This window comes from Hemicordylus capensis, chromosome 3 (assembly GCF_027244095.1).
Source record: "Hemicordylus capensis ecotype Gifberg chromosome 3, rHemCap1.1.pri, whole genome shotgun sequence".
Classification (NCBI taxonomy): Eukaryota; Metazoa; Chordata; class Lepidosauria; order Squamata; family Cordylidae; genus Hemicordylus; species Hemicordylus capensis.
This window is the reverse complement of record NC_069659.1, coordinates 201,128,836-201,139,539: the sequence shown is the minus strand read 5'-3', so window position 1 is coordinate 201,139,539 and position 10,704 is coordinate 201,128,836. Positions and strand designations below refer to the sequence as shown.

Sequence of the window (10,704 nt, the reverse complement as noted above, 5' to 3'; positions counted from 1 at the left end):
TGGGGCTGGGGGAGGTGGTTAGTTTAGCAAGAAGCCAGGGGTGGGCAGAAGCTCTGAGCATCTTGGAGAGTTGTTTGTCTCCTCCTCTTTCCACAAGGGGACAGGGGTCTCCATGCCCAGCCTGTGGGCTTCCTGCAGGCATCTGGCTGTCCACTCCTGGAAACAGGGTGCTGGGCTGCATGTCTCATTCTTCTCATCAAGCAGAGCTCTTTCTAAGCACTGCTCTTCTGATCTCACGTGTCTTCTTTCTTTCTTTTCTTAGCGTCCAGAGGCCAAGCACCGTGCAGAGGAGGCTGCACAACACTGCTGCTGACGAAGAGCCATCCCTTGGAGAGGTCAGAAAGCATCAACATCCAGTCCCTCCCTTGGAAGGACTGAGGGTTGGGCTTGTGGGTCCCCCGTGTTGCCCAGGAGTAGAGAGAATGTGGGATGGCTCCAGTTTGAGAAGCTGCAGGGTGGGTGGCCACCTTCTGACAAGAGTTTGCTTAAACCTCCGAAATGGCCATGCTGTGGTGCAGAATTGGCCTCCCCTGTAGCTCTTCTGGGACATCAAAGGTCCACTTCCGGCCAACTTCCTGTATCCAGCTCACCTGGCGATGACCGCTGGGAGGTGCCTGGCTGGCCTTTTCCCTGCCGAAGCCTGGAAAGCTCAACGCGAGGGCCAGAGCAGCCATTTCTCCCTCCTCTCTCCTTCACAGAGTTCTTCCTTCCCGGGGGCCGAGACTCCGCAAGCCAGCATGGAGGACGAGGGGTCGGAAGGGGACGGTGACACCAGTTCCCCCAGGTACCTTTCTCAGCTGAAGGGCAGCTCCTGGGATCATAGAGGCAGATCACCTTCCCTGGGAGCCTGGGGTGGGGGCGTTTCTGAAAGGCCTGAGCACCCTGGAGGGATATTTCCCTGCCCCCCTCACTGCACGAGGACAGGAGCTCAACACAAGGAGTAGACTAGCATTGGGTGCAGCACAGAGCCCAGAAAATGCATTTTCTCCCTCTCACTCCACACACCACATATTGAAAGCTACGGAATTCACAACCACAGGATGGGCTAATGGCCACTAGGTTCAGCAAATGATTAGACACGTTCATGGAGGAGAAGCCAATTGCAGACTATTACCCATGATAGCCAAGGAACTTCAGAATCTGCAGGGGTGTGTGTGTGTGTGTGTGTGTGTGTGTGTGTGTGTGTGTGTGTGTGAATAAACACATTTTGATGCCACATATAACCAGGTCTCAAGTGGTTCACAACCAACTAAATAGGCATCTGGCTGTCCACTGTTGGGCTACACGTGTCTTTCACCTGACCCACAGGGCTCTTGGCATGCATGGATGTTCTTATGCCCCGTCTCTCCTTTCTTCTCTCAGAGTCCCGAAGCCAAAGAAGTGGCTAATCAAGAGGCTGCTGAACACTGAAGTGGTGGAAGACTTGTCCTCGGCAGAGGTCAGGAATGCTCATCCATTTTTTCAGGTGGATGGGCTCTGGGTTGTGTGTGTGTGTGTCCCCTGTTCCCCGATAGGAGACAGAACCTGGAACAGTTCCAGTTCTAGATGCCGCAGGGTGGGAGGGATTTGGATGAGTGGGGTGGGAAGAAAATGCAGGGCTCCCGTTGAGGCACTGGGAAGGGGTTGGAAATGCGGTGGAAGGCTCTTCTGGGCGGAGATGCCAAATGCCTTTGTTCTAAGAGGCATGTCTGGTTTTAGAGCATGGCTGCACAACCTTGGGCCTCCTGCAGATGTTGGCCTACAACTCCCATAATCCCCGACTATGGGCCACTGTGGCTGGGGATGATGGGAGTTGTAGTCCAACCATGTCTGGAGGGCCGAAGTTGTGCAGCCCTGTTTTAGAGGGTCATCCGTTCATTGGAACCCTCAGTGCCCCTTACAGCACGATGGATGACCCCAAACTACCTGCTCCTCTGGAAAGTGTGGTCAAGCCCTACTCAGCAGGAACAGGGTGCTGCCTGGACTCAACGCTAAGTCCCTTGGGCTTAGTTCCTCCTCTCAGAAGCCTCGCAAGGTCAATGCAAGCCCTGGAACAATCCCATTTCTCTTCTCTCTCCTCCCCAGTGCTCCTCTACGGACGAGGACGACACCATGTATGAGGTGAGCAGCATCGAGGACGAGGTGTGGGACTCTCCACCGGCCCCCGGTTCGGCCAGGTAGGTACCCTCCTCTCAGCTGAAGGGCCTTAGGAGCCAGTAGGGAGCGGGGGGGGGGGCTTTTAGCGTAGCCAGCAGAAGGCTGCAGGGGACAGGGGCAGCTCCCCCATGTCTGAGCCCCACAGAGGGATGTTTCCTCCTCCTTGCCCTCTGAGGACTCTGGAGGGGGAGTTCAACCAAGGAAGCCGATTGGCAGCAGGTGCGATACAGACACCAGCAAGTCTATTGCTGGCTGTTAGCAGAGGGAGCTCCGAGACCCCCATGCTGTTGGCATGACCGGGTGTTGGGGAGAAGGAGCAGGGGAGGGCTCCTGTCTCGATGCCCTCTCTGAACACTTCCCAGGGCTTCTCAGTGGGGCACGAAAGGCTGGACTTGGGAGATCTCTGGCCTGGTGAAGTTCCCCTGCCAGCCACCTCCCAAGGGAGGCGAGATCCTTGCTCAGCATCTCTTTGGGTGCTCGTGTTCTTCTCCAGCTGGCTGCCATCTCCAACAGGACAGACCTTTGAGCAGCTTTTCTCTCTCCTCTCCTCTCTCAGGAACATCGGCGGCGGCGAAGAAGGAAGAGGACAGCTGGCCCCAGACTGGTTCTCCTCGGTCCATCTGGGAGAGGTAAGGGGCGGAAACCAAGGGTGACTTCCCTCCACCCCTCCGCTCTTCCTTTCCTGCACTACGCAGCATAGCGGCTTGGATGGCAGCCACTGTTTACACGGGAGGCGGGGACTTGCCCTTCCCCCTTGGGGATGTCTTTCCCTTGCAGTGGACCTCATGCTCCCTGAGCCAGAGGCAGCACCCTCCAGGCCCAGATGTGCGTGCAGACACCCATGGCACTGGCCTGGCCCCGGGGATTCTCCTGACCCATAACTGTCCCTCGGACTGTGTGCTGAGGCCTGGCCCTCCCCTTCTCCTCAGGGGAGAGCAACAAAGAAGATCGGGGACATCATCCGGTGCGTGGAGTATGCCAGTGAGGTGGAGGAGAGGTTCCCTGAACTCCTGGTGGGCCTGGTGAACAAGATCCTCACCGGCCTGCAGAACACCACCGAGGGAGTGGGGAACCGGGAGAGCCAAGACCTGCCTCCTGAGTAAGTCATGGCGCTGGGGAAAGCGAGGCCAGCAAGTCCTCCTTCCAGCACTCTGGGAGGACAGGCTAGGGCCATTTGTCCCATGTCCCACTCTGATGGGTGAGGAGCATTTCTGGCCTGTTGGGGTGACTCTGGCACGGTGGTCCCCTCCCTCAGCTACACAGAGGAGACCCCAGAATTTGCAGCCCTCTTGGATCTGCAGAGAGCCTTAAAATGCGTCTGCAGTGTTAAAAAACCAGCTGTGGGGAAAGTCACTTCACCCCTGTGGTCTCCCTCCCATGGTCCAAGACAGTCCCTCCACCCCTGACACTACGCCACCCCGCAAGGAGACACACACTTTGGGGACAGCCACCTCCTCTTCTCTTCTCTGCAGGGAGACCTCGCAGATTGTCCGGACCCTGCTGGAGAGGGTGGCACAGGTGACCCCAGAGAAGACCTGCTGGGAATCCCTGTGCTCTCCGCAGAGCTGCCTCCAGGGTGTGGCCCTCTTGGTGAGGTAAGTAGGAGTGAAGAGGAGATTTCTCAGGAGGCCTGGGGGCTGGGGTGGTTTGGGTCAGGTCTGCTCTTTCCGGGCCTTCCGCCCAGGACTCAGCAGGGTCCTTTGGTGTGTTGCAGGGCTCTCCTACAGACACCATCCTCCACAGTGGCCAGGCTGAAGGCATACCTGGCTTCCCTCTTCAGCCTGGACAAAGATCCAGAACAGCATTCCCTCGCAGAGGTGGCCTTCTTTGTGGAGGTGAGCAGCGAGTTCCTCGGCGTGGGCTTCCCTGAGAGGAGGGTCTGGCCCCAGGGGCTGATGGATGTTTTCCTCCTTTCCCTCTTTTAGCTGCTCCTGAAAGACAAAGACTTCGCCGCCTTGGAGAAGACTTGGACGCTCCTGGTAGCGTGGCTAGTCCACCCCAGCCAGAACATCCGCTACCTGAGCGAAAGGGGACTTCTCCAAATCTATGGAAAGCTGAAGGCGGTGAGTGACCCAGACCCACGACCCCGGGAGCATCTCTGGGCATGGAAACTCCTCTCTTTGGGGAGGCCTACCTGAGGCTGGTGCTCCTAGGCATCCCCAGGTGTGATGGGGAGATTTCTCCAGTTGGGTGGATTGAGCCTGTGGAACCCTTGCCACAGGACGAAGGAGAAATCCTTAAGGGAAGGCACAGAAATGCATCTCTCCGTGGGAGCCCTGATTCCCCCGTGCTCCAATGCCGCCTTCTCCCCCCTCTTTGTGCCTCCGGCATGGCTTGAGTGATCTCCTCCCCAAGGCAGTGGATGGAGGCCAAGCGGCATCAGCCCCCCGAGAGGCCTGTGGTCTGTTTAGCAGGGGGTGGACTAGCATGGGTTTGAAAGAACTCCAAGGATCCACCTTTTTTCACCCTAGGCAAAGAAACCCCAGGATTTTAGTGCCGGGATCCTGGGAGGGCTCAGGACCTCCAGTCTGGAAGCCACTTTGGGGGTCCTGGCCTTCATGGAGCGGCTGAGGCACTGCCCATCGGAACATCAGGCCACCGTGAATGCTGCCCTGGCTGCCCTGTGCCGCCCTCTCTTCCACCACGTGAGTACTTGCACGCCAGCCCTCCGCCCCGGCTCTATGAGGGCCGGCCAACCTGTAGATTCCGACCGGCTTGGAGAAGGGAAACCGGAAACCCCCTTGAGACCTCTTGCAAGAGACCCATGCAAGCTCTTCTTCATGGTGATGGAGGTGAGGAATTCCTCCCTGCCAACGACAACCCCTGTTTTTTTGTAGGAGGAGGCTAAGATCCGAAGGGCAGCCATGAAGACCCATCTGGATCTCCTGCAGCACCGCCACCACCATCATGAGGGTACAGAAGAGAACATCACGACCCTCATCGCGGTGCTGATGCATGTGGAGGATGAGGACCTGGAGGTAGCACAGGTGAGAGCCCACTTTTTCCTGCCTCCTCTACAAAGGTGTTTAGGCTTCCCCAAGTCCAGCCGCCCAGTGGCAGGCCTCAGAGCTAGCCTCACGGGGTGGTGAATCATCCAGCTGTCCCGCTGTGGCTTGGCCCATCCAGGCCTCTCTGAAACCTTTCAGGGAATGGACCTCTCCACCCCCTTCTACTTTCTCTTCCCAGAGTTCATCCAGGGCCCTTCTTTCCTGGGATGGGGAAAAGCTTCCTGGGATGGGGAAAATCTGGCTGTCCTCGGCTGTGCTTCAGCCAACAAGAGGCCACCAAAGTCCAAAATCTCCCCTACTCCTTGAAGCCCCCTAAGAGGTTTCTTGGAATCCCTTGGGAGGCTTTCCCACTCCCATTCCGGTCTTTCATTGGCAGGCTGCAAAGGACAATCTGAGCCTCCTGGCGGAAGCCCTCCTATGGCACCTGGAGGGCAAGCTGCTGGCGCGGGACTCTTACAGCCTGCAGGAGCTGCTGCACAAGATCGCCAAGCGTCTGGTAAGGGCAGCCCCTCCCTGTCCGTCCCTCGGCTCAAATGGCTCAAGGACCTTTGGGCGATGCTTTGCTCACTCGGGATTTGTCTTTGCTCTTGATCCCAGATTCGGCAGCTTGGCACAGAGGACGCCGTGGAGATGGAGACCACCAATATCCTGGGCTTCTTCCGCAGCGAGCAGCCTTCAGTGAGGAGAACAGCTGCCCTGCTGATCGGTAAGGGAAAGAAGACCTTTGGGTCTCCCTTCGTGGGTCGTCTTGGTGGGCAAAGGTTCACTCTCCTTGAGCGCACTTCCAGAAGGGTGGGGGGGCAGGAGCTGTTCCCTCCCCAGGAGGACTGGCCCAGTGAGCGTTAGCTAGGAGTCTTGACTTCATTTCCTCCCAAGGTGACATAAGAGTCCCTGGAGGAATGGCTCAATCTGTCAGTCCCAGAGGGAGCAGAGAGGGGAGGACTTCCTCTCCTGAATGATGGGAAGTGAGCTGTCCATGCGCAGGGTCCTGAACTGTGGTCCCATTTCCTTCCACCCTTGTTTTTAGGTCACCTGGTCCACAAAAAGGGCAGCATCCTCACTGAAGGGAACATAGAGACCTTCCATGCTGGTAAGTGCGGGTTTCTGGGTGGGAAGGGGCAGTTTCTGTGAGGGGAGAGGCCTAGGTTTAGGGACCACAGACCCTCAAATGGAAGGTCCCGGTTGCATACTCAGGGATGCCCAGCAGTAGGGTTTCCCAGAGTGAAGGGGAGAAAGAGTCAGGACTTGCTCCCTCTTGGTGTGGAAATGGTGGGGCTTGGCGAAGGGTGGGGTGATCTCTTCATGCCATTGCTGAAGTTTCTCCTTCATCCTTCCAGCGCTGGAGAGCTTGCTTGGCGACCATGACCCCGAGGTCGGGAGAGTTGCCTGCAAGACGGAGAAGATCGTGAAGAAGGCCTTTTCCCTCCACTCCCGGCACGGGTTGCGGGCTGCCGTTCGGCGCTTGTGGGCAGGCTGTAAGAAGAAGAGACACCCGCCAGAGTACGGTGATCTCTCCACCTGACCGACTGGTGAGCAGACCAAGGCAGGGCTTCACTTGAAGGGGCCCCGATGGTTAGGGAGGGGGCTGGGGCTGCAGGAAGGGCGGGCAGGAATCTGGGCAGCCCTCCCTCGTGTTGGAATGCCATCTTCGGCCCTTGTGGCCAGTTGTACAAGTAGCCCAAGGGAAAGAGAAAAGATCTCTCTTCCCTCTGGGAAATGAGGACACGGATATTCTGCCAGGAGTCCCTGGTGCTGGGTGGTGTCATGGGGGAGAGTGTGAGAAGACCCCCAATCTCTGAACCAATGTCCTTCTCTCTTTCCAGGAACAACAGCCCCGTGCTCTCCCCTGGAAGATCAGCAGCTGAAGGGAGACTGAAGAAACACCATGCAGCGCAGTGGATCAAGACCAGCCAGAAGACCTCCTCCAACCCCGTGGATAGAAAGAGCTGTCCACAAGATGGCAGCAGGGAAGTGCAGTTCTGTCTGAGGAGTGAGGGGGAAGCAGGCTCCACTCCCCTGGCTGAAGGAAGCCCCGCCTCCGGGGTGCAGAAGCCCCTCCCCTTGCCTCTGCTGCAGGCGGTGGGAGGAGGCTACAGGACCACCCTGCCCCCAAGTGGCCCTTGGGAACCATTCTTGGGCTCTCCTTGGGTGCGGGGAGGCTGTGTGGCCCCAGCAGGAGGGCAAGGTCACTGCCTCCCTCCATTTCCACCAGCTGGCCGGGGAGCGCCCCCTCCTCCTTCCACCTTTCTCCCCTTCCCCAGCGGCCTGGCTTCCCCTGGCAGGGGAAGCACCATCCAGGCATCCGCCCCCTCCCCTGCCGAGGGTGTGCTCCTCCCCCCCTCCCCTCCCACAGCCACGCCTCCCTCCCCCCTCCGCTCCCTCCTCCCCCCTCCCAAACCGGGGCAGCAGCAGAGGAGCCCGGGAGACTCTGGGGGCCCCCTGCAGCCCCAGTCGCGCCCCCTGGTGCTGCCCGGTGGCAGGCCAGAGAACCCTCCTCTCCCTCCCGCTCCCTGCTGTGTAGCACGTGATGAGGCGTCCAGCGGCAGGCCTCCCCTCCCAGGCCTCCCCAAGTCTGGGGCGCATCCCCTCCCCTCCCCTCCCCTCCCTGTTACACCAAAGGGGCTCCTCCTTCTCCACCCCAGAGGCGAGGGGGCAAGGGAGGCATCAGCCACCAGGTCTGCCGAGGAGGCCGAGGGAGGGTGCTTGGGCCAGGCTGGACGATGCCTCGACCTCCCGCTTCCTCACTCACCCCTGCTCCCTTCCATCTGCTCTGGGCAAGCGAGGAGCCCCTCTTGCTCCAGCGGGCAGGGGGGAGTGAGCAGAAGATCCTCTTCGGAGCGGGGCGGGAGGTGTGGCCATGACACCGTCCCTTGCTGCACAGTGGGGAGCTGAGGTCAAGCAGAATTCTCTGGCTTGCCCCCCACCGTCAAACCCCCCCCCCGCCCGATCCCCGCTTGCTGGGCTGCCGGAGCGGAAAGGGAGGAGGAGCAGGGCAACCCCACTGACGCTGCTCTCTGCTTCTTGCAGGCATGTGCTGCTGCTGGGCGGCTGGAGGAGTCAGTCGATCCGCCCCAGAAGAGACAAAGTGAACGTGCCTGCAAGGAGTGGGGGGGTGGGGTGGGGGGCTGGCTGGGACTCCCCCCAATTTTGTTTGCCCTCCCATTCCCTTTGTGACCCTGGGCTTCCTTTCTTCCCTCCCTCCCTCCCCCTCCCTCCCAGGGGCAGAATGGGCTTTGCTGGTCGCCCTGTTGGGGGCCGAGTAGGAATTTTTGGCTTTCCAACAGATTGGCCGAGATGGAAAGCTTTTTTGCCTACTCCATTCTGCCCTGTTTTGTTTCCTTTAGTTAGAAAGTTAAGTGACGACTTGTGACCTAATTGAGTATCTTAATAAAGTTGCCGCTTTTGTTAGCATCCCGCCGTTTCTTCCTCTTTCCTTCTCTTCTCCCTTGGAGTCTTTGTGCCAGATCTGGTCAGGGCCGGACGGGGGGCACTGAGAGGGCACCAGAATGTGTGTGGGGAGGGCGCCAGATCTGGAGAAGAATCGGTCGTGAAGGGTGAGAGTTGGGGCGCACGGGTAGGGCACCCCGGGAATCTGCCCTGTTGGCCTGTGGGCCAGCCCGAGCCTGTGTCTGGTCCGTGATGGTGCTCGGTCGACATCCTTGTTGCTTCTTCTGTGATGCTGCTGATCTCAGCCTTTTGTTTCACTGGAGAGGGCGCTAGAGAGAGAGATCCTCAGCCCCCCCCCAGTGCCCCCCCATCAGAGCTGCCCCGGCCCCATAGGCCAAAGGCCATCAATATCAGAGCGAGCGAGAGTGCCCCAGTCCCCCCCCCAGAAGAATCCCACCCAAATTCGAGCTGCAGCCTCCACCATGAGGTCTAGAAACTTCTTTTTTTGAAGAGGAAAACAGAAAGCTGGAACTCTCACCATTCTGCTCAAGCAGTCAGATGTCATTTCTTGTACTTGCACATAAACCCTCTTCAGACAATACGTTGTATGGGTGTACAGATGGCAGTACGCGTATATGTGTTTGTGTGAATGACTGTACCTGTGTTCATTCTGAAAGTAACGCTGGGTCCAGGCCTCTCAAATGCATGATTCGGATCGGAAGCATACTGCTGAACCTGTGAGCAAGGCTTCCCCTGGGGCGACCCGGGGCTGGGGGCGAATCAGCGTGTGCGAGGCCTCCTTCACACTTCAGTATAATTCACATTACATGTTCACACACACATATAACTTCTTTATTTGACACATTTGCGTCCCTCTCTTACCCTCTTGTCAGCCGTGTCCTAATGGCCGGACAGGGCTATCGTTTCACCCACACGATTCCCAGAATTCTGGGGAACCGTTTTACGATCACGAAAACCTTTCCTCCGAAACAGTCGGATCATTTTTCATGGTTCGTGGCTCCCGACTGGCAGCCTAGTTACTTCCCATTTTCTAAGATTGTGGACCTCTGGCCGGCCACGTTGGCTTGGAAGATGGGGCGCTCCTTCCCGTCTGGGCTCGGCCGTGCTGGAGGGGCAGTGCTTGCTTACCTCCTCTCCGGTGCTCTCGGGGGAGCCTGCAGTGCTGGGCGGGGCCGGAGTTGGTGCTGGAGGCAGGGGCTGCGGTGGTGTTCCTGGCCGGGGTCTGGTGGGCAGCGGCAGACCTGGCCTCGGCTGAGACTCCTGGATGCAAGAAGAGGAAGTGAGGCGTGCGGAGGGTGCCTGCTGCATCCTGGCCCTCCAAAAGGCGAGGCGCGACTTACGAATAAGAATCCGGTGAATATTCATTGACCACTTGTCAACAAGAATTTCTGCAGGCGATTCACATAGATATACACTATATCTATGCCCACTGCCCGTGAGCCCGAATTAGTTGCGAGGCAAGGCGACCCCTTTACGGCCGGAAGAGGTGCCTCTGCCCTCATCTTGGGATGGGGAGCTCCCTGCTCCTCTTCTGTCTCCCACCCTGGCCTGCAACTCTGCCTTGCCCTCCAAACGGCACATTCGCCTTCATGGGTCCCTGGGAGAGACTGGACAGGATTCTGCCCTTTGCCAGGGATGGAAGCTGGGAGCTGCTGCAGAGAAGGAACCCAGTCTACCACTGAGCCGTGGGCTTTCCTGGCCTGGGGGGGGGGGACCTCTGGCCGGCAACGTTTGCTTGGAAGATGGGGCGCTCCTTCCCGTCTGGGCTCGGCCGTGCGGGAGGGGCAGTGCTTGCTTACCTCCTCTCCGGTGCTCTCGGGGGAGCCTGCAGTGCTGGGTGGGGCCGGAGTTGGCGCTGGAGGCAGGGGCTGCGGTGGTGTTCCTGGCCCGGGTCTGGTGGGCAGATGAGTCTCCAGGATTCCAGGACAGGGAGAAAGGTGTGAGGAGGGTGCCTGCTACATCCTGGCCCTCCAAAAGGCGAGGCACGACTTACGAATAAGAATTCAGTGCATATTTATTGACTGCTTTTCAATAAAAGGTTCCTCAGGCAGTTTACATAGATAGAAATAAAACGGGCCCCTGTCCCCAAAGGGCTCACAGTCTAAAAAAGAAACATAAGATAGACCCCAGCAACTGCCACTGGAGGGATGCT

The 10,704-nt window shown here is 58.5% G+C and overlaps 2 protein-coding genes across 2 annotated transcripts; both read left to right on the top strand.

Annotated features, from left to right (window-relative positions):
- Positions 1-724: 724 nt before the first annotated feature.
- LOC128350548 (uncharacterized) lies at positions 725-4,573 on the top strand. The gene is made up of 8 exons (XM_053308957.1): positions 725-784; positions 1,363-1,438; positions 2,065-2,156; positions 2,693-2,765; positions 3,066-3,235; positions 3,609-3,731; positions 3,851-3,971; positions 4,496-4,573. The coding sequence occupies exons 1-8, from the start codon at positions 738-740 to the stop codon at positions 4,571-4,573; spliced, it is 780 nt and encodes a 259-aa protein (XP_053164932.1). The 5' UTR covers positions 725-737.
- Positions 4,574-4,584: 11 nt separating this feature from the next.
- On the top strand, positions 4,585-8,555 carry LOC128350114 (uncharacterized). The gene is made up of 7 exons (XM_053307820.1): positions 4,585-4,781; positions 4,974-5,123; positions 5,521-5,640; positions 5,742-5,850; positions 6,172-6,234; positions 6,482-6,673; positions 6,968-8,555. The coding sequence occupies exons 1-6, from the start codon at positions 4,695-4,697 to the stop codon at positions 6,664-6,666; spliced, it is 714 nt and encodes a 237-aa protein (XP_053163795.1). The 5' UTR covers positions 4,585-4,694; the 3' UTR covers positions 6,667-6,673; positions 6,968-8,555.
- The last annotated feature ends 2,149 nt before the right edge of the window (positions 8,556-10,704 follow it).